At 44.6% G+C, this 25,931-nt stretch overlaps 1 protein-coding gene across 4 annotated transcripts in view; it reads left to right on the top strand.

Annotated features, from left to right (window-relative positions):
* The window catches only part of kiaa1109 (KIAA1109 ortholog), a 77,369-nt gene that overhangs the window by 31,906 nt on the left and 19,532 nt on the right, over positions 1-25,931 (top strand). For 2 of the 4 annotated variants that reach the window (XM_036150572.1, XM_036150571.1), the window contains exons 39-65: positions 721-872; positions 951-1,101; positions 1,176-1,328; positions 1,438-1,678; positions 3,232-3,380; positions 3,873-4,101; positions 5,058-5,192; positions 5,980-6,164; positions 10,120-10,295; positions 10,911-11,478; positions 12,061-12,259; positions 12,332-12,595; positions 12,681-12,774; positions 14,021-14,071; positions 14,381-14,587; positions 14,668-14,900; positions 14,974-15,218; positions 15,312-15,417; positions 16,215-16,312; positions 16,391-16,579; positions 16,654-16,822; positions 16,911-17,122; positions 19,222-19,420; positions 19,494-19,553; positions 19,636-19,862; positions 22,011-22,138; positions 22,232-22,355. In XM_036150572.1, the coding sequence (XP_036006465.1) occupies positions 721-872; positions 951-1,101; positions 1,176-1,328; positions 1,438-1,678; positions 3,232-3,380; positions 3,873-4,101; positions 5,058-5,192; positions 5,980-6,164; positions 10,120-10,295; positions 10,911-11,478; positions 12,061-12,259; positions 12,332-12,595; positions 12,681-12,774; positions 14,021-14,071; positions 14,381-14,587; positions 14,668-14,900; positions 14,974-15,218; positions 15,312-15,417; positions 16,215-16,312; positions 16,391-16,579; positions 16,654-16,822; positions 16,911-17,122; positions 19,222-19,420; positions 19,494-19,553; positions 19,636-19,862; positions 22,011-22,138; positions 22,232-22,355 (4,944 nt within the window). Of the gene's footprint in view, positions 1-720; positions 873-950; positions 1,102-1,175; positions 1,329-1,437; positions 1,679-3,231; positions 3,381-3,872; positions 4,102-5,057; positions 5,193-5,979; positions 6,165-10,119; positions 10,296-10,910; positions 11,479-12,060; positions 12,260-12,331; positions 12,596-12,680; positions 12,775-14,020; positions 14,072-14,380; positions 14,588-14,667; positions 14,901-14,973; positions 15,219-15,311; positions 15,418-16,214; positions 16,313-16,390; positions 16,580-16,653; positions 16,823-16,910; positions 17,123-18,038; positions 18,123-19,221; positions 19,421-19,493; positions 19,554-19,635; positions 19,863-21,556; positions 21,722-22,010; positions 22,139-22,231; positions 22,356-25,931 lie in introns of all 4 variants that reach the window. The other 2 variants (XM_036150569.1, XM_036150570.1) reach the window with 2 other exon arrangements.

Below are 25,931 nucleotides of genomic sequence, written 5' to 3'. Positions count from 1 at the left end.
AATGTAGCTACATAGTCACTAGATGTAGCAACAAAGTTGTTAAATGTAGCTACATAGTCACTAGATGTAGCAACAAAGTCGCTAAGTGTAGCAACAAAGTCACTAAATGTAGCAACAAAGTAACTAAATGTAGCAACAAAGTTGTTAAATGTAGCTACATAGTCACTAGATGTAGCAACAAAGTCGCTAAGTGTAGCAACAAAGTCACTAAATGTAGCAACAAAGTAACTAAATGTAGCAACAAAGTTGTTAAATGTAGCTACATAGTCACTAGATGTAGCAACAAAGTCACTAAATGTAGCAACAAAGTCGCTAAATGTATCAACAAAGTCACTAAATGTAGCAACAAAGTCGCTAAATGTAGCAACAAAGTCACTAAATGTAGCAACAAAGTCGCTAAATGGGCAACACTTTCCTCCTGAGAGCAGCTTTGCAGTCAGACAGGAAGGAGCAGGCCAGGTTGGCTTTTCAAAATAAAATACATTTTAACATTTCATCATCAACCTCTGATAATGGCTAGTATAAGTGCACAAATATAGGCTATACATAACAGGGTAAATATGTATCATATACTTTACATTTAACATGTATTTAGAAAAATCTTCATTCTGAAGGCTTTTATTTTGCCATGTAGCTGAAACCCTGCAGATGTATAACTGTAGGGGAAAATCTGAATGAAAGGACTGAACGAATCAGAAGCGATTGTGTAACATCCTGCAGGATGAAGGCGTAGAGTCAGACGACCTGAAGAAAGACCTGCCCCTCATCCCGCCCCCCCCGGACTCCAGCAGCATGAAGCTGACCATCAGGGAGATCTGGTTCAGCTTCGCTGCTCCCACTAACGTCCGCTCAGCCTCTCAGACCATCTCAAGGTGGGTGGGCGCCCAGAAACCGCTGTGGGTACGGTAGCGGGTCATCAGAATGAGCCGCCTGTTCTCTGCTGTGTCCAGACAGCTGAACCTGCTCAGCACCGCCACGCCCGCCATCGGCGCCTGGCTCGTCCCCATCGACCAGCTCAAGTCCTCGCTGCGCAAACTGGACATGGAGGGAACGCTGCGTGTCTGCGCCGTCATGGGCTGCATCATGACCGAAGCGCTGGAGGTGGGGGGGGGCCGTCTGCGTCTCAGGAGTCCTTTGCTGTCGTCTTGTTGTTAACCCGTTTGGTTGTGTAACAGAAAAAGAGCATCCACATCCCGATCCGGAGCAAGTACAACCGAGTGACCAAGAGGGCCCGCTACCTGCATGAGAACCCGTCCTGCATGCTCTGCAACATCCTGCACCGCTACCTGCAGCAGGCCGACTACTCCATCATAGAGGAGGCCACCATGGTGAGCCGCAGGAACCGCACCGACCCACCGCTGGGCGCCGCCGGGCCGCCGCCACTAACCCGCCGCTCCTCTCTGCTCCTCTCTGCTCCTCTCTGCTCCTGTCCACCAGAACGACGGCGTCCCGGCTCTGGTCACCCTGAAGAAGGGCCTGGTTGCTCTGGCCAGACAGTGGATGAAATTCATCGTTGTGACTCAGGGCTTTAAGGCCATTGGTCTGATGGGACCCAGCCAGCTCGCCAAGCCCAAGGAGGCCCAGCGCAGCCGGGCCGACACCGCCCTGGGTCTGGATAACGGCGCCGCGCTGCAGAGCGACACCAGCGCCGACGGAGCCGAGTTTGAATTTGACGCAGGTGGGACCCGCAGAGCTGTTTCTGATCTCTGGTTGTTCTGATCCGTTTCTCATTGGTCCGTTTATTCAGGCTTCCTGCACCGTCTGCTTTTAGCAGCTGCTGGGTCTGAGCAAGTTAGGGAGGAACAAAGCGCTCTGCGTGTCTAGATTCTCTTTCCAGTAACTGAGAAATGCGCGTCAGTATTAGGGCTGAACGATTTTGGAAAATAATCTAATTGCGATTTTTTTTTTTTTTTCTTAATATTGCGATATAATGCGATTTTTTTTTTTTTCACCAGTTTAATTTATCATGTGTTTTAAAATAAATACAAACAACAAATCATTTTGTTTTCTCGCCATGTGGATTAGTTGCTAAAAGACCCGCAGCATCTAAACTCAGAGCAGTAATAATTGCGTTCTGCCTACAATATATTTCAACCAAAATTGCAATTTTGACTTTTCTCCGCGTTGGCTGCAAGCAACAGAAATGGCCTCTAAATAACGATGTTTGTAAACAAGGACTATTTTAAATAGTCCTTGTTTTTAAACAAGGACTATGAAAACATGTTAATCATAGAAAACATGTGAATCAGAAATCATGTTGATTATAGAAAATATCTTAATCATAGAAAAGATGTTAATCATAGAAAACATTTTATAGAAAACATGTTGATTAGAGAAAACATGTTAATTAGAGAAAACATGTTAGAGAAAACATGTTAATTAGAGAAAATATGCTGATTATAGAAAACATGTTAATCATAGAAAACATGTTAATCATAGAAAACATGTGAATTATAGAAAATATCTTAATCATAGAAAAGATGTTAATCACATAAAACATGTGAATTATAGAAAATATCTTAATCATACAAAACATGTTAATCATAGAAAACATTTTATAGAAAACATGTTGATTATAGAAAACATGTTAATTAGGGAAAACATGTTAGAGAAAACATGTTAATTAAAGGACTATTTTAAATATGAACTTTTAATGTTTCTATTGATCAGAATATTATTCAAGAGAACAGCTTTAAATTTAATTGGACATCAATCCTTGTTGAACATAAAGTCCAACCAACAAGCAAGTCTATGTATTAAACTGATTGACCAGAACTTAATGCTATGTATGATTATATAAACTCTAAAACAAGTAATAAAATTAGATTATCTCACTGCTGCAACTGTCTTCCCTTGCATGTGGAGGCAAACCCACTTTAAACATTTTACCAACACCTAATGGACGCGTCTAATTCACTAATTGTTACAGAGCCAAAAATTGCTGACTCTGCGATTTGGAAATTGTGTTTTTTGAAATCACGATTATATTGAAAATGCGATTAATTGTTCAGCCCTAGTCAGTACCAGGCAGAGACGAGCTCATCTCCATGAGAACCTGTAGAACCAGGTCGCTGTGGAGAACCTGCAGTCAGTCATGGAGCTGCTGGTGGGTTCTCCCAGAGACGTCTCCTCAGCAGCGCCCTGCTGGGGTCTGAATCAGCGTGAAACTGGCCTCCATGCGCGGAGGAAGCTGGTTTCCTGGGAGTTTTATCTGGTGTCTTTCTTCTGAAGCCGCAGTGAGCGAGCACACCATGCTGCTGGAAGGAGTAAGCAGTCGGCCCCCGCCCAAGGAGCCCAACGCCGGCCCCGTCAGCGGAGTGGAGATCATGAGGAAGCTCTCCAAGTCCCACACCCACAGCGAGTCTGCTCACAGAATCAAGGTAAGAGCCACGGCCCGCTGCTGAGGCGGCGCTGGACTCCAGCTGTCCGCTTTATTACTGACGGCCGGGTGAGTTTGGCTGGAAAAGCTGCAAAATGTTGATTTTCCTCCATCTTCCTGGAGGGCATCGTCTTCCTCTGGGAAAAACAACCAGACGTTCCTGAAATGTGGTTCCTGGGTTCCTGTCAAAGGAAGTTTAGTGTCTTAATATCTCATGTTCTGCTGGAGATGCAGCTGTAATATTTCCTGACGTTTCAGGAAGCAGACTGCCTGAAACGTGACTCCATCTGTTAAACTTTCTCTCAGCCAGAATATTATCTCTGGCTAAATTGAGCCAGCTCAGCTCTTTCATCCAGAAAGTATTGCCTCCACTTTGAGTCCAGCCTTTCCCCTGATCCTCCTCTCCTGTCGTCTAAACGGCGTGGCAGCCGGTGAGCGACTAGCTGCTGCCATTGTGACCTCCTCTCAGCCTCTGCACGTCTGTCACACCCAGGGCTCGCATCCCTACCAGTCGCTGAGCTACACCAGCGGCGACACGGCCGCCGACTCGCCCGCCCACGTCAGCCGCGGCGGCCTGCCGGCCAAGGACAGCCCGCGCAAGGAGAGCCTCCTGAGCAACCTGACCGGCAGCTTCCGCAGTCTGCACAACCTGCTGGAGGGCACGCCTCAGAGGAACGACGCCGCCAACGCCGCCGCCAAGAGCGGCTCGCTGACGCGTGGAGGTGAGGAGCAGGGAGAGCGCTTTGTCTCCTGGTGAAACTGGTACATGTGTGCTTAGCTGTAGAACGTCTCATCGGTGAAGCAGGATGCCGCGTGATGTCATATCCTGCTGCAGCCTTCAGGGCAGCAGTCTGTGGATGTGTGAATGTTAGCGGCTCCTTCAGCAGCTTAGTAGGGTTAAACACCAACAGGGCTGGTATAAAAGGAGAATATATCGTTTAAATCCAGATGTTGCCTTATAATTTTATTTATTTATTTATTTATTTATTTTTTATTAGTTTATTTATCAGGGACAATGCAGCGCACATTATTACATTCATAATTGTAATAGGCAGAGCCATAACTAAATCTGTAAATGTGTTGCATGAAAGCTTTCTAGCCTATAGGCTAATTTGCAACCCCAGTCCCCAGTCAGGCATTTATAAAATACATTTTCCTAAAACGTAGCTCACATTGCACAATCATATATAAAATACATTATAAAAGACAACCATTAACATTTTACACAATCCTAACAACATTACACAAAACAACACCTCAAATCCAACATAATCATTACGACTCAATGTTCACATATTTGATTTTCTTTCAGCCAATGTTTCACCTTTGTATTGAATGTTTTCAGGTCAGTTTCTATTTTTATTTCCGTTGGTAAATCATTCCAAAGACGGATCCCTATCACTGAGAAACCTGACTGTCCAAAAGTGGTTTTGCGCCCCTTTTATGCTTCTATTTATTCCAGCAGGTTCTTTTTCAGCTGTTTCTCATGTTTATCTGTAGCTGTTTGTTAGAAAATGTCCCTGTGAGACATCTGGGATGGAGCTTTGCTCCAGAGACGCCTTTCTGGGATTCATTAATGGAGATACGTCACGGTTGAGCCCAAACGGACCTGAGCGAGCCAGGCGCCGGCTCAGTCAGTGCCTGATGCCCTGTTCTCTGATCCCATCTGTCTCTCCAGGGACGGACATGCTGACCGAGCACCCGCTGCTGTCCGAGCCGTCCTCCGTCAGCTTCTACAACTGGATGTCCAACGCCGTGGGGAACCGGACCAGCGCCGCCACCCAGGAGTCCCCGGTCAGTCGGCCCCAGCCAGGTGAGCAACCTCTGTTAATTCCTGCATGGCGGCCTCCCGGCTCATTTCATTGCTTAGTATAACTTAATGTCTGGATGGTTTAAAGCAGCTAAAATGTTCAGAACCTCTTTATGGACGTTAAAAAGTGATGTAAACCCGCAGCAAGCAGCATTTTAGGCCACGTTACGCATCAAACGGGTCCAGTTCGTATCCGTTGATCCATTCCTGAACCGATCTTATCGTTGCACATCGGAACCAGTCAGGTTCTGATCCAAACGGTCCAGCCCTAGTTATCCAGGACATTAATGCTAGTTGATAAAAGGTTCTCCGTCTCAGGAAGACCAGCTGGTTCCGTCGACTCGTGGACCTCACAGAACCCTCCTGCTGTAAAGCTGCAGTCTGAGAGCAAGGTGCTCTGCAGGGAACGCGGGGAACCACTGGGTCTCGGATATATGGACCCAGTGCAGGGATGTTGCAACCAGAACACTAAATGTTCTAGTTTAGTGGGTCAAGAATTGACCCGGCTGTTTCCAGAAGACTCGAGCTAAGCTGTCGGTGGGTTTAAAAGCGGTTCAGATGCATCGCATTGAGGTCAGGAAGGTTTGGACCTGCTGGGATCCCAGTAACACGTGCAGCAGACCCGGTTCTACCTCCTGGTTCCAGAACGTCTCTCTGCTGGCGCTGAATTTAGCTTTTCAGATGTGCAGAGTACCAGCGGGTCCAGGTCCTCTCGTATGGACGGGTTCTGTCTCCTGTGTCTCGTCAGTCAGGTGCAGCTGATGAGTCTCTCCTCGCTCTCTGTCCCCAGGTGGGATGTGCAACCTGCCCACCATCCCCTCAGCGTCAGACTTCAACACTGTGCTGTCCAGCGACCAGAACACTCTGGACGGGACCCCTTCACAGAACTCTCAGCACAGCACCAGCCAGGAAGACATCGTGGACATCGAGGAGGGGAACCAGTGTCCAGCTGCCGTTCAGCTGGCCGATGCTCAGGTGCTCATTCAGCAGTTTACATCCTGGCGTCTCTCTGCTTCCATGTTATAGAAAACATGTTCATTATATATAACATGTTAGTCATAGAAAACATGTTCATTATAGAAAACATGTTGATTATAGAAAACATGTTAATTATAGAAAACATGTTAATTATAGAAAACATGTTCATTATATATAACATGTTAGTCATAGAAAACATGTTCATTATAGAAAACGTGTTAATTATAGAAAACATGTTAATTATAGAAAACATGTTAATTATAGAAAACATGTTCATTATATATAACATGTTAGTCATAGAAAACATGTTAATTATAGAAAACATGTTAATTATAGAAAACATGTTAGTCATAGAAAATATGTTGATTACAGAAAACATGTTAATCATAGAAAATATGCTAATTATAGAAAACATGTTAGTCATAGAAAACATGTTAATTATAGAAAACATGTTAATTATAGAAAACATGTTAGTCATAGAAAATATGTTGATTACAGAAAACATGTTAATCATAGAAAATATGCTAATTATAGAAAACATGTTAGTTACAGAAAACATGTTAGTTATAGAAAACATGTTAGTTATAGAAAACATGTAAATTACAGAAAACATGTTAGTTATAGAAAACATGGTAATTATAGAAAACACGTTAGTTATAGAAAACACGTTAGTTATAGAAAACACGTTAGTTATAGAAAACATGTTGATATAGAAAACATGTTAATTATAGAAAACATGTTAATTATAGAAAACATGTTCATTATATATAACATGTTAGTCATAGAAAACATGTTAATTATAGAAAACATGTTAATTATAGAAAACATGTTAGTCATAGAAAATATGTTGATTACAGAAAACATGTTAATCATAGAAAATATGCTAATTATAGAAAACATGTTAGTCATAGAAAACATGTTAATTATAGAAAACATGTTAATTATAGAAAACATGTTAGTCATAGAAAATATGTTGATTACAGAAAACATGTTAATCATAGAAAATATGCTAATTATAGAAAACATGTTAGTTACAGAAAACATGTTAGTTATAGAAAACATGTTAGTTATAGAAAACATGTAAATTACAGAAAACATGTTAGTTATAGAAAACATGGTAATTATAGAAAACACGTTAGTTATAGAAAACATGTTGATATAGAAAACATGTTAGTTATAGAAAACATGTTGATATAGAAAACATGTTAGTTATAGAAAACATGTTAGTCATAGAAAACATGTTCATTATAGAAAACGTGTTAATTATAGAAAACATGTTAGTCATAGAAAACATGTTAATCATAGAAAACATGTTAGTCATAGAAAACATGTTAATTAAAGAAAACATGTTAGTCATAGAAAACATGTTAGTCATAGAAAACATGTTGATTATAGAAAACATGTTGATTATAGAAAACATGTTGATTGTAGAAAACATGCTAATCATATAAAACATGTTAATTATATAAAACATGTTAATTACATAAAACACGTTAATTATAGAAAACATGTTAATCATGGAAAACATGTTAATTATAGAAAACATGTTAATTATAGAAAACGTTAATCATATAAAACATGGTAATTATAGAAAACGTTAATCATAGAAAACATGTTAATTATAGAAAACATGTTGATTAAATAAAACATGTTAATTACATAAAACATGTGAATTATAGAAAACGTTAATAATATAAAACACGTTAATTATAGAAAACATGTTAATTATAGTAAACATGTTAATTATAGAAAACGTTAATCATATAAAACATGGTAATTATAGAAAAAGTTAGTCATAGAAAACATGTTAATCACATAAAACATGTGAATTATATGAAACATGTTAGTCATAGAAAACATGTTAGTCATAGAAAACATGTTAATTATAGAAAACATGTTGATTATAGAAAACATGTTGATTATAGAAAACATGTTAGTCATAGAAAACATGTTGATTATAGAAAACATGTTGATTATAGAAAACATGTTAGTCATAGAAAACATGTTAGTTATAGAAAACATGTTGATTGTAGAAAACATGCTAATCATATAAAACATGTTAATTATATAAAACATGTTAATTACATAAAACACGTTAATTATAGAAAACATGTTAATCATGGAAAACATGTTAATTATAGAAAACATGTTAATTATAGAAAACGTTAATCATATAAAACATGGTAATTATAGAAAACGTTAATCATAGAAAACATGTTAATCACATAAAACATGTCGACTATATAAGACATGTTAATCACATGTGAATTAAATGAAACATGTTAGTCATAGAAAACATGTTAGTCATAGAAAACATGTTAATCATAGAAAACATGTTGATAGTAGAAAACATGTTAATTATATAAAACGTGAATCATATAAAACATGTTAATTATAGAAAACATGTTGATTAAATAAAACATGTTAATTACATAAAACATGTGAATTATAGAAAACGTTAATAATATAAAACACGTTAATTATAGAAAACATGTTAATTATAGTAAACATGTTAATTATAGAAAACGTTAATCATATAAAACATGGTAATTATAGAAAAAGTTAATCATAGAAAACATGTTAATCACATAAAACATGTGAATTATATGAAACATGTTAGTCATAGAAAACATGTTAGTCATAGAAAACATGTTAGTCATAGAAAACATGTTGATTATAGAAAACATGTTGATTGTAGAAAACATGCTAATCATATAAAACATGTTAATTATATAAAACATGTTAATTACATAAAACACGTTAATTATAGAAAACATGTTAATCATGGAAAACATGTTAATTATAGAAAACATGTTAATTATAGAAAACGTTAATCATATAAAACATGGTAATTATAGAAAACGTTAATCATAGAAAACATGTTAATCACATAAAACATGTCGACTATATAAGACATGTTAATCACATGTGAATTATATGAAACATGTTAGTCATAGAAAACATGTTAATCATAGAAAACATGTTAATTATAGAAAACATGTTAATTATAGAAAACATGTCGACTATATAAGACATGTTAATCACATGTGAATTATATGAAACATGTTAGTCATAGAAAACATGTTAATCATAGAAAAACATGTTGATAGTAGAAAACATGTTAATTATATAAAACGTGAATCATATAAAACATGTTAATTATAGAAAACATGTTGATTAAATAAAACATGTTAATTACATAAAACGTGTGAATTATAGAAAACGTTAATAATATAAAACACGTTAATTATAGAAAACATGTTAATTATAGTAAACATGTTAATTATAGAAAACGTTAATCATATAAAACATGGTAATTATAGAAAAAGTTAATCATAGAAAACATGTTAATCACATAAAACATGTGAATTATATGAAACATGTTAGTCATAGAAAACATGTTAGTCATAGAAAACATGTTAATTATAGAAAACATGTTGATTATAGAAAACATGTTAGTCATAGAAAACATGTTAGTCATAGAAAACATGTTAGTCATAGAAAACATGTTAATTATAGAAAACTTGTTGATTATAGAAAACATGTTAATTATAGAAAACATGTTAATTACAGAAAATATGTTAATCATAGAAAACATGTTAGTCATAGAAAACATGGTAATTATGGAAAATATGTTAATCATAGAAAACATGTTAATCACATAAAACATGTGAATTATAGAAAACATGTTAATCATAGAAAACATGGTAATTATAGAAAACATGTTAATTATAGAAAACATGTTAATTATAGAAACATGTTAATCACATAAAACATGTTAATTATAGAAAACATGTTAATCATAGAAAACATGTGAATTATATGAAACATGTTAATCATAGAACCTTTCCCTCCTGATCAGCCGGTCCATCTTCGGGTTTAGCTGAAAACTGTTGCTTGACTGCATGGATGACGTATGAAAACCTCCCGTTATGCTTTTTCTTGTCTGCAGGTCGTCTTCAAGCCGCTGCTGAGCTACACGGGCATCCAGGCCCAGGACGCCACGCCGCTCAGTTACAAGATGTACTTTGGGGAACACTTGTCTTTCTCTGGCAACCTGGAATGTCTGAGGGCCGACATCGTGGACTCTGATACGTCCAAAGAGCGTAAAAACAAGCGATCCAGGAGGTAGAATCATGTTTAGTAATAACACACACAGAACCACCTCGGTACATCAGAATATCGTTAAAGAACTGCTGAGGTAATGTTCTGCTAATATTGGTGAGGATGCAGCTGGTCAGAAGCCCGAATGTTCTGTTAAAGCCATGTTATGGCCTACGGTACCACTGCAGCCGTGCCCAGCAGACGGCTGCAGTGGTACCAGCAGACTGAACCGTCAATGGAAAGTTAAGTGGAAGGTAAAAGGTCCATGAGGTGGAGAGCACGACGTTTGGACGGGATCTGTAGCCAGAACCTCCAAGTTCCACCATAGACAGATGTGATCCATGAGATGGACCACTGTGTCACATCAGAACCATCTTATAAGACTGGACTGTGGTCCAGAGTCAGTTTAAAGTAAAGTTTTCATTTCCTCTGGAGATCAGAGGAGAGGCCCAGAACCCACGGTGCTGGAGGTCCAGTTGGTGATGGTTCAGGGTTTTCCTTTAAGAAGATCCATGGGCTGCTGTCATGAGGAGGATCAGAACCAGCTGCTGAAGCCGTTTAGATCAGAGATGAGCACCAGAACCGTGTCGCTCTGGATAAACCGGCTGAAATGTTCTTCCTCTGCTTCTGTGTTCCCAGACCGGGCCTGGTCAACCTGCCTCCCCTGGAGTTCAAGCCCGCCCTGCTGATCGAGACCTTCAGCGTGAACGCCGTGGTGATGGAGAAGTCCACCAGCGCCGCTCAGGGCCCCTCGGCGGCGCCGCTCTCCTTCCACGACCTGAACCGGCGCCAGTACAACACCTTCCACTGCGACTTCACCACGGCCTGCCAGGCCATCAGCCAGCGCGTGGACATGGCGCTGGTGCGCCTCATCCACCAGTTCAGCACCATGATCGACGACATCAAGGCCACGCAGACCGACATCAAGCTGAGCCGCTACACCGCCGGCTCCACCTCCCCCACCCCCACCTTCAAGGCCCGGCCGTACCGCCACATCCTGTCCTCCGACTTCAGCCGCAGCTCCAAGGGGAGCCTGAACGGGGCGGGCCGGCCCGGGACCCAAACGCTGAAGACCAAGCGCGGCGTCGGCGCCGGCGGAGGAGGCGGTCAGCCCCCGAACGGACCCCCGTCCAGCATGGACACGCTGGGGAGACGGGAGCCGAGAGGACGAAGCTCCCTCGGCCGCTCCGAGCGCCGCACCTCTAAGGTTGGTGCTGATGCAGTGCCTGGAGGCAGAACGTCCCGTTACCCGGTTCTGCTCTGGTTCTGGACCCGCAGAGACAGCTAGACAGGGCAGATAGAAAGTACACCCCGTGTCATTCCTAGGGTTGAGAGTGAAAGAAGGTTCCCCCTTTCATCAGCAGAGGGAACCTAAGTCCACCCTCACACCGGGTCTGAAAAGAACCTCCCATTAGACCCGGGAGATGAGCTGCAGCGCCTCCCAGTGGCAGAGGCATGGGGATGGGGTCCATCTGAGGGTTGGACCTAACCGGGTCGCCATCAGAACCATGACTCCTAACCCAGCAGCCGGTCTAGACCAGAACCTAGTCACTGCTTTGGCTGCATCGTTGTTGAATGACATTGTGGACCCGTTGGTTCTGATGAACGAACCCATCGGGCTGAGGGGGGGGGGGTGCTTTCTTCTCGTCTGCGGGTTCTGCTGTCTATCTCCTCCGTGCTGAGTCAGCAGCCACGCCTGACCGTGGGTTCTGTCGCTCCTGACCGTGTGTTCTGTCGCTCCTGACCGTGGGTTCTGTCGCTCCTGACCGTGGGTTCTGTCGCCCCGCAGGTGTCCAGGAAGGGCTCCCGTGACGTGGCCGACCACATGCCGATCCAGATGGACGACTCTGACTCCATCACGGTGTCGGAGCAGAGCGAGCCGTCCGCAGAATGCTGGCAGAACATGTACAAGCTGCTCAACTTCTACTCCCTCATCTCAGACCCCACAGGCATTCTGGAGAAAAGCTCGCCGGAGAACTGCCTCTCAGGTAGAAACCTACTTCCTGTCGCCCCCCCCGGCAGCTCCCCCATTGGCTGACCCTGTGCTTCCTGTCCCGCAGAAGGAGGCCGCCGCCCCTCAGAGCCGCTCTGCAAGGTCATCTTTGAGAACGAGCAGCAGGAACCGGCCACGCCCAGCAAGCCGCTGGGAGCGGGCGGCCGGCGGCGCAGCCTGGCGAGCGCCGAGCCGCAGCACGTCACGCTGATCGTGTTCGGCATCGGCATGGTGAACCGCACGCACCTGGAGGCCGACATCGGCGGGCTGACCATGGAGGCGGAGCTGAAGAAGATCCACGGCTCCTTCACCCTCAAGGAGAAGATGAAGGGTGAGTCGTTTGCTCCGACAGAGAGCGCCCCCTGGAGGACGGGAGGTGGTTAACGGCGTTTCTGTGGTTGGTGGTGTTTCTGCAGATATCCTTCACCAGAAGATGACGGAGACGTGCGCCTCGGCTCACATAGGAGGAGTTAACATCGTCCTGCTGGAGGGCATCACTCCTGACATTCAGTACGTACACAAGGTTCTGTTGGGTTCTGCTGGGTTCTGTTGGGTTCTGCTGCTCCCTCACAACGTAAAGAACCGGCTGCATTATGGGCCAAGCTGTGCACTTTATAACTATTAGGATAATATTAACAATATGGCAATAATAGCTTTAGTTAATGAGTAATAATGTTTAATGTTACCATATAAATCTTATTGCAATTAATGCAGTAAATTCTAATTAATTAAAGGTTTAATCAGTAGTAATAATAGTAATGGTATCTGGTTATAATATATATATATATATATATATAATATGATTGAATTTGACTTTGTAAAGTGCCTTGAGATGACATGTTTCATGAATTGGCGCTATATAAATAAAATTGAATTGAAATTTATATATATATATATATATATATATATATATATATATATATATATATATATATATATATATATATATATATATATATATATATATAATTTTAATAATGCAATTGAGAAAATTGTTATTAGTTAAGTAGAGACCTAAGTAACCTAATACAAAATTAATAACCTAGTTATTTTTGTAAATATAACTTTTTCCCAATGGTAAAATTGCTACCGAGGTAAGTTTGGTTTAAAATATATATAGTTCATCTAAATAGTGCAATAAAGTAAATAGAATAACAACGTTTTAAGGTAACGAGCTAATAAGGTAATAAATTACTAAGTAAATAATGTAAATGAATATAATATGTTTAATATATAAATGGACTAAATTTGTTTATTAAGTAATGAAGGAGTTTGAGTAATTGACAATTTTTTTTAATATGTATCAATAATACTAATCATAATGCAATAATGGTAATCTTATTTTGAATAATAATCTATTAAAGCATATATTGTTAGTAATAAATATGTAATGATTGTTTTAAGTGATCATTTAAGACAACTGAGGTGAAAATTTGAGCTATTTCACAAATGAATGGATGAAATTTTTGAATGTCATGAAATAATTATTATATATTATATATATATATATAATAAATTTATTTATGTGCTGGTTTTGTTCATATTTTACCAGGAGTAATATATGTGGGCAGGCTTTGTGACTCTTATTGCCATGCGGGCCTCCTATTGGCTGAGCTCCAGTTAATCAGGAAGTGTTTATGTCTCCCGTCATGACGCCGTCTGATGATGTCATTTACGCGCCGTACTTTTCTCTCTCCGTGGCTCTATAACACGTAACTCTGCTCTTTTCTCTTCCTCTGCCCACTAAACTGCATAGACTGGAGGACTTTCCCACGTCTCCCACCAGCACCGCTAAACAAGAGTTTCTGTATGTTTTTCTGATGCCTCAGCACCTCCATCCATCCGTCCCTCCGCTCATGTCCTCAGGGTTAACGCTGGCTTCTCGCCTCACATAAGCAGCAGCTTATCTCCCCTAGAGGTGGAGAAATCAGGGATCATTTCATGGCCGCTGCATCCCCTGTGCTCTGGTCTCCTCTCATCACGTGTCGTTCACACGCCGCCGTGTCCCGTTTCATCTCCAGATCTCCTGATTCTGCATGTCTCACCGTGTGAAGCTCCATCCTCAGAGGTCGTCTCTGTCCTCGCCGCTCATGCCCGTTCCCCCTGTGTGTTTCAGAACGGTCGTCAAATGCACCATCGCCAAGTCCCAGGCCCTGTACAGCGCCCAGCGGGGCCTGAAGACCAACAACGCCACCGTCTTCAAAGTGGGCTCCATCATGATCAACATCCCGCAGCACCCGGCCACCCTGCACAGCATGATGGTGCGCAGCTCCCACCAGCTCTCCAAGCAGATCTCAGACCTGATCCGCCAGCCCTCCACCGCGTACGTCTCTCTGCTTTCAGAGCCGCTCTCTCTGTTCACGCTGCTGACTAAACGCCTCCGCTCACCGCGTTGTCTTCCAGGCACCCGAACCGAGAGGACACGCCCACCCCGCAGCCGTCGGACAGAGCCTCCAGCATCAACCAGACCCCCGTGGAGGCCAACGAGTTCCCCCAGCTCCCCGAGGGGCTGGAGAAGAAGCCCATCGTCCTCAAGTTCAGCGCCATGATGGACGGCATCACCATCGGAGCGGCGCTGCTGCCCTCGCTCAAAGCCGAGTACAAGATGGGTCCGGTGAAGAGCCACGGCATGACGGGTGAGTTACCCCCCCTGCATGGCCTCAGGTCCAGCAGCTACGCTCTGACCCGCCTCTCCCACCCGCCCTTCAGGAGCTCAGACCAGTTTCACCTTTGAGCTGCCGAACCACAAGCTGTGCTTCCAGTCCAAGGTGTCCCCGGTGGACATGTCCACCATGTCTCCGTCGGCCAGCCTCAGTCTGCCCCCCGTCACCATGTCGGGGGAGTACATCATGGAGGACCACGAGAGCCACTCCGACCAGAGCTGGGCTGCAGAGGACTTCCCGGCCAAGCAGGGCAACTACCTGCAGGGCAACTACCTGCGCTGCGTAGCAGAGGTGAGACGCCGGGCGTGGCGCCGTCTCATTTCACAGACGTCTCCTACGTCTGCTGCTGCTGCTGGAACGTCTCGCTGCTTCTTCCCCCTGCAGATCGGCTCCTTTGAACACAACCTGACCACAGACCTGCTCAACCACCTGGTGTTTCTGCAGAAGGTGTTCATGAAAGAAGTCAACGAGGTCATCCAGAAGGTTTCAGGTAGGCCACCTCCACCTCTGGAGGCTTTTATTCTGAAAGAGGCAGCCCAGGTTCACTGGCAGGAAGCTTTAATAACGTTTAATGATTCATTTCAACCCTTCATTGAGGAAACATGCAGCTCACATTTATACACACAGGCTAAAATAACAGCAGAGACACTCAGACCCACCAGTAGGGGGTGCTGTAGCTTCTAGAAAGGAGAAACATGGCCTGCTGACCTGGGGTCAGCATGAAAGGCAGGAGGAAGAAGCTGCTGGTCCAGAACCAGAACCTTTAAGCTGTTTGGCCATAATGACAAGAAATATGCACCGGCTGGTGGCGGCAGCATCATGCTGTGGGCTGTTCCTCCTGCACAGGTTCCTCTGTGTTGCAGCTAGACGGCTGAAACTGGACCTAAGGAGAGGTTCTGCCTGGGAAATGACCCAAAACATGCATCTGAGCTGGTTCTGGAAGTCCTTAACCTGCTGAGTCTCCTCTGTGGAGTGGCTTTGTTAAAGTTCTGACCCGAGTTCTGCTGAAGGTTCCTGGGCTGCGATAAAGTCAGAGCCCAGGAACCAATGGGCTGAACTGTGGGTCAAATAAAGGAAGTTCTGGTTCTAAAGGCCTGCAGCTGAACCGTGTGGATCCGGCTTAAATCACAGAAAAGGCTTCTTTAGTCTTTTTCTTCCATGTTTCAGTCCCACGGTTTCATTTAGCTGGGTGGTTCTGATGGGGGGGGGGGGGGGGCCAGCGGCTCTAGAGGGGGGAGCGTAGCTTTCAGTTTCTCCTGCTGGATGGAGGTTGTGCTGCCGTTGCAGGAGGCGAGCAGCCCATCCCGCTGTGGAACGAGCACGACTCCTCGACCGACGCCGACAAGCCCAAGATCCTGCTCTACTCCCTCAGCCTCATGTTCAAGGTGGGCTTCCTCAGCTCTGTGGTAGGCGGGGGTGGGGGGGGGGGGGAGAGCTGCGGCTGACGCCTCGTGTCTCTCCAGGGCATCCAGATGACGGCCACCACGCCGTCCATGCGGGCGGTGCGCTTTGAGACGGGCCTGATCGAGCTGGAGCTCTCCAACAGGATCCAGTGCAAGGCTCAGCCTGGAGGCAGCAGCAGCTACCTCAAGCTCTTCGGCAAATGCCAAGTGGACCTGAACCTGGCGCTGGGACAGATCGTCAAGCATCAGGCAACGCTCCGCCCTCCCTCTGCCGCACGCTCCCCCCGCCCCGCCGCCCTTTAACCCCCCCCTCTGTCCTACAGGTGTACGAGGAGGCCGGCTCAGACTTCCACCAGGTGGCGTACTTCCGGACGCGGATCGGCCTGAGAAACGCGCTGCAGGAGGAGATAAGCGGCTCGTCGGACAAGGAGGCCGTGCTGATAACGCTGAACCGGCCCATAGTCTTCGCTCAGCCGGTGGCGTTCGACAGAGGTCCGGTTCTGGTGCTGGTCGCCCGCCTTCCTGACACAGACGGTGAGCCGATGTGTGAACTGACCGCCTGCCTGTGTCCCGCCTGCAGCTGTGCTCTTCTGGCTCAACTACAAGGCGGCGTACGACAACTGGAACGAGCAGCGCCTGGCCCTCAACAAGGACATCCACGTGGCCACCAAGGAGGTGGTGGACAAGCTGCCGGGCATCCAGCAGACCTCAGCGCAGGCCTTCAGCACGCTCTTCCTGCAGCTCACCGTCAACGACCTGGGTATATGCCTCCCCATTACCAACGCCTCCCAGGTGAGCCTCCCGCCGCCGACGTCCTCCTCAGGACGCTCCAGGCTCTGCAGGTCAGGGCCCAGACGGCCCGGTTCTGTACAACACAGCCAGAAATACACAGTTCTGCTGATTTATTAAGCTGCTGGAACATCTGCAACACATATAAAGTCCTTTATGTGATGGATAGTTTTAATTTTACCTTTGAATTAGTGCAGAATCATTAAGATGACAAAAGAAGTTCTGAAATATCAGGACCGGCTGCTGGATCCAGAGTCCAGCGTTCTTCTTACACACTCAGAACCGGGTCTGGGCTCCTTTTGCATGAATTCCTGCATCGCTGCGTGGAGGAAACCCGGCTGGGGTTCTGCTGAGAGGTTCTGGAGGTCCAGCTGGATTAGATTCCAGCCTTCAGGCCTTCTTGCATTGCTGGTTCTGCTGTCTCTCATCTACTGGAGCCCAGCCACTGAACCGGCTGTCGGTACCGTTGACCAGCGCTGGCCGGTACCAGCGTCTCCATGAAGCATGAAGACCCGATGAAGCCCGGCGGACCAGCACCAGCCGGTCCATTCATGCTCTGGACCTGCAGCAGCTTCTGAAACCTGCAGATTTTAGATAATTTCTAAGATGCTGAATGAAGAAGACTTTGGTTTTGCTGGCCTCCTCATGGAGCGCTGCAGTGGTCTCCATGGCGTCCAGCCCATAATATCTCCACCACAGAGCAGTAATAATAGCATCTGGGCTGATATTCTGAGCAGCCAGGACGGTGAATTAGGGGCTTAGTCGGCTCTGAGCCTCCAGTGATGAGTGAGGCGGCTGCAGTAAGTCGGTTCCTAACCTGAGTTTGTCTCCCTGTTCTCCGCTGATGTTAAAGTGAAGCAGGAGCAGCTGCTGCCAGCGTGTCTGTAGCTTGAAGCTGGTGTCACACTTGTTTCCATAGAAAGGCCCGGCGGCGGCGGGGCAGGAGGCCAGCTCTGAGGCCGGGGGCGGCACAGCAGCGAGCCAGCCCAAACGCCCCCCAAAAGTAACCTGCACTTTATTACACCCTCTCTGCTGGCTTGTTGTGGGATGAAGTGATTGTGGAGCTCTGCTGTGAAACCTCAGCGTCAGCGTTTGACGCCTGCGGCCTTTTTAGAAGTTAGGGCTGCTGCGGCGTGTCCCGGCCGAGGTGCGTGTGCACCACCTGACCCGTCGGCCCGGCTTCCTGCTGCCGGTCGGTGTTGCACACGGCGCCTCTCACTGGGCTGGAGACCCTAACGTTTGACACCCTGCAGTAACGCTGCTGCTAAAAATGTGGTGGAAAGGTGAGCAGGCCAGAGGTGGACACGTTTACACGTCCCTCTGCTGAGGACTGGCATGACGGGGCTCAGATTAGCATTTCGGGTGTGCTAATTCTCATTCTGGGCTTAAATCGGCTGTAAACTGTTGGTGACATTTTGCTCTGACGGACGTCTAAATGTGAAGGATTTAATCAGGACTTGATCAGGACTTAATCAGGATTTAATCAGGACTTAATCAGGACTTGATCAGGACTTGATCAGGACTTGATCAGGACTTAATCAGGACTTAATCAGGACTTAATCAGGACTTGATCAAGACTTGATCGGGACTTGATCGGGACTTGATCGGGACTTGATCGGGACTTGATCGGGACTTGATCGGGACTTGATCGGGACTTGATCAGGACTTGATCAAGACTTGATCGGGACTTGATCGGGACTTGATCGGGACTTGATCGGGACTTGATCGGGACTTGATCAAGACTTGATCGGGACTTGATCGGGACTTAATCGGGACTTGATCGGGACTTGATCGGGACTTGATCGGGACTTGATCGGGACTTGATCAAGACTTGATCGGGACTTGATCGGGACTTGATCGGGACTTGATCGGGACTTGATCGGGACTTAATCGGGACTTGATCGGGACTTGATCAGGATTTAATCAGGACTTGATCAGGACGTTAGCGCTGAGAGAAGCCGCCTTCTCGTTGCTTCCCAGAGGGAAATGTCACCATCCAGCTCTGGCTTCTCATAGTGGATGAAAGCTGGTTCTGTGGTGTGCTTGTTGACGCCCCCCCGCCGTGGCGAAGCCCCTAACTGCGACCGTCCCCCCCCCCTCAGGCCAACCACAGCATAGACTTTGACACCGGCTCGGCTCTGGTCCTGACCATCGAGAGCACGCTGATCACCGCCTGCTCCTCCGAGTCCCTGGTGAGCAAAGGCCACTTCAAGAACTTCTGCATCCGCTTCGCCGAGGGCTTCGAGACGTCCTGGGACGACTGGAAGCCCGAGGTGCGGGGCGACCTCGTCATGAACGCATGTGAGTGGCTGCGGCGCCGGCACAGTCCCCGTGTGGCTGAGAACGGCTGCCTGACCTTGTCTCCTTGCTGCAGGCCTGGTTCCTGATGGGACCTACGAGGTGTGCTCCAGGACCACCGGCCAGCCGTCCGCAGGTCAGACGCCCCATCCGCCGCCGAGCCGCCCGGTGGACGCTGCTCAGACCGATCCATCGATGTGTTTTTGTCTCCGCTACAGAGAGCAGCAGCGCCGGCACCTGGACCCTGAACGTGCTGTGGAAGATGTGTGGCATCGACGTCCACATGGACCCCAACATCGGCAAGCGGCTCAACGCCCTGGGCAACACGCTGACGTCGCTGACGGGCGAGGAGGACGTGGACGACATCACCGACCTGAACTCCGTGGACATGGGGGACCTGTCCGACGAGGACGAAGCCGACACCATGTCGCCCACCGTCCACATGGTCAGGCCTTAGCCGCAGCGCTAACAGCTTAGCTTAGCTTAGCTTAGCTTAGCCCGCCGCAGGGCGCTACGCCTATCAGCACCATCAGGGCGAGACTCTGGTTTTTAAAACAGCAGCAGCTCCTAGTAGGGAGAGTTAATCACGTTTATAATATAATTACAACTTTAAAAATGCTAATTCCTAATTTTGGCTACCGTACTTTTCAGACTATAAGGCGCACTTAAAATCCTTAATTTCCTCATAAATTGATGGTGCACCTTATCTATGATCACCATTGTGATTACTGACTGATTTTATGTGGTACAATACTCTCATAAATCTGTTAAAATGTGTAAATATGACTTTGGTTAGCAAAGAAGGACCCCTGAGCTGTCTACAGACTGCCTGACTGTAATGTCTAAACTAGAAGTGCATTTATGTAAGGCAGTCTGGAGTATACGCTAGCAGCATTAAACCTAGTAAGTTAATTCAATATAAAAGTTTATTTTGGCCTTATGTTATAAACAGGGCAGTGTAGTCCAGCTACTCTGTCCTCTAGAGACAGATGGAGAGCTGTGGATGTGGAGGAGAGATATTACACACTAGGGAGGAATATTTAATGCGCCTTATGAGTTAATTTGTTTAAATTGGGTTTGCTCCACATGGAGGAGAGCTGCAGCAGCAGATAATCCAGATTTATTTGTTTTATAGTTTATATAATCAGAGTTTTTACCAGAAGCTTTCAGGAATCTCTCCACAGCATTAAGTAGTTTAATACATAAACTGGTTTGATGTCCAACTTAATTAAAAACTGTTCTCTTTAATAATGATGTTCTGATTAATAGAAACTGTTAAATATTCCTTGTTGACAAACATCTTTTATCTTCAGGACTTTTTTGTTGCTGGTGTGATTCATGCAGAGAAAAGTTAGAATTAAATCACAATTTGGATTTTTGGCTAAGTCGTGCCGCTGTGCCTCCTGTAATGTTTTCATCAAAGTGTTCAGAACTAAGACCTAATGAACATCACAAGTTAGTGCAACATTTTTATTTATTCACTGAAACTGATATCAAAACGTCAGATTTTATGTCTTAGAGATAAACCTGAAGTGTGCAGCTGCCTGCTTTAGTCTTTTATCTCTCTCTCTCTCTATCTCTCTATCTCTCTCTCTCTCTATCTATCTATCTATCTATCTATCTATCTATCTATCTATCTATCTATCTATCTATCTATCTATCTATCTATCTATCTATCTATCTATCTCTCTATATATATATATACATGTGTGTATATATATATATATGTAGTTGCAGCTGAGTGAGAACATTTGTGCACATTTTACTAGTGAAGTGACGGCTTTGTGGTAAAGTAGGGACCGTTATTGGGTCGTCTTGGGTCTGGCCGTTGGGTTCAGTTAATTAGGTCATAGAACGGGTTGAAAGTGAAGATATCCTCGTTATGTTTAAAACCAGGAGAAGTAGATTTATTTAAAGGAGAAGTATATTATTTATGTGTGAAGGAATAAAGCAGTAAGGGACTGTGAGCGTTAGTCTGGTGCTTCCTGAGCCAGCGGTTCTGTCGGACCCGGCAGCACAGTGTGACCCGGCAGCACTGTGTGACCCGGTAGCACCGTGTGACCCGGCAGCACTGTGTGACCCGGTAGCATCGTGTGACCCGGTTCTCTCTCCCCCCACATGTTCCTGCTGGTGTTCCAGAGCTCAGAGAACCAGTTCAGCCCCCGGCTGACCCTAAAGCGGCGTCTGGTAAACCACATCCTGGGCCTCAGCCCCAGGCCTCAGAGTGTCTCTGTCCCTGAGGACTGCTTACACAGCCCCACCGCGTCCAGAACCAGAACCCAGAGACCCCTCTCCTGGGCCTGTGTATGTAGCGCGCCCCCCCCGCCCCCCCGCTGGGTTCTGTCCTCTGGGTTCACTCAATCACTGTCAGATGGAGCCGATCAGCACCGTTCTTGTGATTAAAGCTTCCCTCCTGCACTTCCTGGTGGCAGTGGAGCTGCTTTTCCTGCTTTCCCTGTGATGGGGTGGTGGTGGTGGTGGTGGTGGTGGAGGGGGGGGGCCCCCATGCTGGGCTCAATCTCCCAGTCATGGTGGGAAGTAGCAGCGGGCCGCTCGGTCTGGTGATGACTCTCTCTGGTTCTGGTCCCAACAGGAGAACCTGGACCCCCGCAGGCAGATGCTGGGGAACCAGGCGGTGGACGCGCGCGGCAGGAAGGTCACCAAGCGGGTGGTGGACATCCGGGAGCTGAACGAGCAGGCCAAAGTCATCGACGACCTGAAGTAAGCTTCTGACCGCAGGCCTGAAGTAAGGTTCTGACCGCAGGCCCGGCGGGCCGCCCGCCTCAGTCTAACCGCGTCGTCCGCTGGTTGCAGGAAACTGGGGGCCAGCGAGGGAACCATCAACCAGGAGATCCAGCGGTACCAGCAGCTGGAGTCTGTGGCCGTGCAGGACATCCGCAGAGACGTGAGGAAGAAGCTGCGCCGCTCCAGCATGAGGGTGAGCCGCCTCTGCCTTTAAGCTCCACCTTTTCTCTCCTCGCTGCTGCAGAACTCTGAACCCAAACCGGAACAATAATCAGGAGGAATAAAAGAAATGCTTCAGAACCGAACTCTGATATCACGCTACCTTTATCCAGTCATTCTGTCACAGAAATAATATCTTTATACATTAAAATAAACAACCGGCTTTAATGTAGTCAGTGAAACCAAGAGTTTCCTCCTATAATAATATTTAAATTAAATTACAGAAAGCTAAGCCGCTTATTGATAATAATTTCTATTTAAACATTGACTAATAAAATGTTCCGGTTGGTCAAATCTTTATATTCCTGTGTTTTTTTTTCTTCTCTAAAACCCAAAGTGTAGTTTGAATCGTGACGTGTTCACTACGCTAAATATAAAGTTTAGACGTTAAAAAACTCTTGACTTTAGTGACAGAAAATGTCTTTGAACCAGGCCTGCAGTTTTAACATATTTTCACAGTATTTCCATAAATAACTGATAATTGTGTTGTGTAAAAACAAACTGTGTAATTACTGCAGAAAGGTTCTGGTCCGGGTTCTGGTGGCGCAGCACCACCCAGATACGGTTCCTTAGGCCTCGCCGCGGCTGAAGTGGTTTAATTCCAGTAATTTAATGAAATGACTATCCTTCCTGTAACTTTGATTAGGAGCCTTAAGTTTTAAACTGGCTGCTGCGACTTTATCTGCTCTGTAAACTCAAGTGAACTCACTGCAAAAACGAAACTCAAAGGAAACTAGAAAAATTTGCATTTCCTGCGAAAATGCACTGTGAATGCAGTAAGCTGAATGATTGAGCAAAAGTTGCAGAAGATCTTTGAAGAAGAGAAAAAATAGCTGAAAAGCATTGAAGAAGTTGAAAAAGTTGAAAAATTTGAACATGAAAGAACAATAGCTGAATGGTTAGAAGAAGAAATAAACAGAGGGAATGGTACGAGACATCCCCTAACTCATTCTAAACACTGAATTGTTTAACAAAGCACAAGTAGAATTTCAAACTTGAATATACTGTAGCCATATGTGGGCCTACATTTCTAGGAGTATAAGGGGTTTTGCCCCCCATTGAAAAGCATTGGATGTTTGACACCTCCTAACTTGGAGATGCTTTATGCAACGTAGGCAAAATTTCTTGTGGAGCTTTCTCTCTAAATGAAGTACAGACTCTGTGAAGCAGAAGTTTGTACGAGCTTCCTAGAGCTACTTCCGGTTAGCAACATGCTAACAGTTAGCTGCTAACAAGGTTGTGTTCAGTATCACCGGGTGATTTTACTCTGTCAGTTTGGTCCAAATCCTGTACTGGGAAGTGCCTCAAAAAAGGGTGCCAATACTTAATGTCACCAAACGTGACCAAAGTTCATGGGTCAGATTGGCCTCCTTTAACAACTCAGCCTCACCACATCTGGGCCCAGAACTCAACATTTGACCAAAATGGTCAGTAGCGCCATTTCCCACAGGTGGGTGGTGCTGTATTGGCCAATTGGGTCGTGTCTGGGCATCATGCCAGGTCCTGTTGGAAGCAAAGGCCCAATAGGAAAGCATGTGAAATCCAAAATGGTACAGAAAAGTGACACATGGCTGATAATCACTTGAAAATTTTAAAATGTTAAGAGGAAGTGACTGTGTGAATTTCAGATTCCTACATTAATCACAGCCACTGCAGTGGGTGTCGAAATTTGCCATTTTATCCCAATGGAGCCTGTCCCTCTGGTCAGCAGAGTTCCGTCGTCATGGAAACTTACTCACACCTGCAGCTGACCATTCTACAGAAGTGCAGAGACTATGCTCAGACTCATTGGAATAGAATGGAATACTTTGCCTCAAACAACGCTCCATATCTCCTGATCCGTAAATGATAGAGACGTAATTTTTTCTGCGTTTATTTCATAACGGATAGGAAAACAAGACAAACTATCAGTTTTTGCTGGAAATATTTTAATAAAGGCGTAAAAATTATGATCTAAAGGGGATTTTTAAAGAATTTCGAAAATCCTCTAAAAACGGTCCTGAACAAATTGCTCTAGCTGAAAAAGTATAAGATATATCAAAATAATTCTTTCACGGTGAGTATCAGCAGGCTTTTGAGGACTATGTTGCTCATTTTTATGTTTGTACAAAAATCGGTGTAGGGACAGCGACGATGTAAAAAAGTGTATCATGTGGAAAAATGCAGCTCTAAAGCATTTTCAGGATTTTGCACATTCGCTACTCCCGAACAAATTGTTCCTGCGGCAAAACCGTAACAGTTATCCACAAAATTCATTTTTGTGAGTGCCAGAAGGGTTGGGACATTCATGTGTGAAAGTCTCATGCCTGTACATCAAACGGTTTAAGAGTAGCGACGATGCGAAAACGTGTGATGTTTTGGATTTTCAGACGTCATTTTTTTAAAACCGCTCTATAGGAAATGAATGGGGGAGGTTTCGGGTTTGTGTCGCTCTGAGGTGATTTGCGAAAAATCTATAAATCCCACACCAATGAGGGTTACATTTCCTGAATCCAGACAAAAATTCCTACGTTTTGATGTATAATTTATGTAGATAGGTTGAAAATTGAGCGAAGAAGTTGTTCGGAGAAGAAGAATTTGTTGAATTTCTAGAGTGCGGACTCTATAACTGCCTCCTTGACGACCATAGCAACGCATGTTATTTGCTCAATTTCTTGAAAAGCCAAAATTATTTTAAGGAGGTACTATATGAAAATGGTAAAAGATATGAAAAAGCTGAAATATACCATAATAGCTGAAAGATATTACTACATTTTAAAAGTTGAATGGTGTTTCTAGCTGAAAGTAGGCTGAAGCAGTAAGCTGTCAAAAAGCAGCTGAAATGAGCGGAATTTTAGTGAATTACATTAATTTCCTATGGGAGAAAAAAAAGCTGAAAATTTGCAGAAAAAGCTGAATATTTTAAAAAGTTAAAAGTACAAAAGATATAGCCATCGATTCCAGAAGAAGCTGAATAGTTTAAAAGTTGAATGGTTGAAATCGGACAAAAACTGTAGGAGGAGAAGTGAATCAAACTTTAAACAGTAAAAACGCGAAAGAGGATCTCAATAACTGTGAATGCCTACTGCATTCACAGTAATAATATTTTCTTAAAATGAGGGTATCTGTTTTAGATTTGAGCCGGTAAATAAGATTATCTGCCAATGGAATAAGACTTTTGCACTTAAAATAGGAACAACTCATCTTCATCATCTTATTAAGTGCAGGGTGTCTAATTATCTTATTTTAGGGGACAAAATACAAATTTCATTGCCAGATAATATTTTTTACCTGCTCAAATCAACATTTTACTTATTTTTAGATCCGTTTTTGCAGTAAAATGATCTTTAATTGAATTTTTTTCTATGAAACTGTCTAACTTTCGTACATTTTATCAAAGGCTTTAGGAAACTGTGACATTTGTGGCTCAGATCTAAATTAATTTACAAACTAGTTTAGCCGGTGTCGTTTCTCTCAGCTTTCCTCCGTACTGACAGAAATCTATTTATATAAATTTAGGTTCCATTTCTGCTGTTTTTGTTCAAAAGCTTGGTGTAATAAATGTTTAACA

Source organism: Fundulus heteroclitus, chromosome 19, assembly GCF_011125445.2.
Source record: "Fundulus heteroclitus isolate FHET01 chromosome 19, MU-UCD_Fhet_4.1, whole genome shotgun sequence".
NCBI classification, from domain to species: domain Eukaryota; kingdom Metazoa; phylum Chordata; class Actinopteri; order Cyprinodontiformes; family Fundulidae; genus Fundulus; species Fundulus heteroclitus.
The sequence above is the reverse complement of the archived record's forward strand: the minus strand, read 5'-3'. Positions and strand labels throughout refer to the sequence as shown.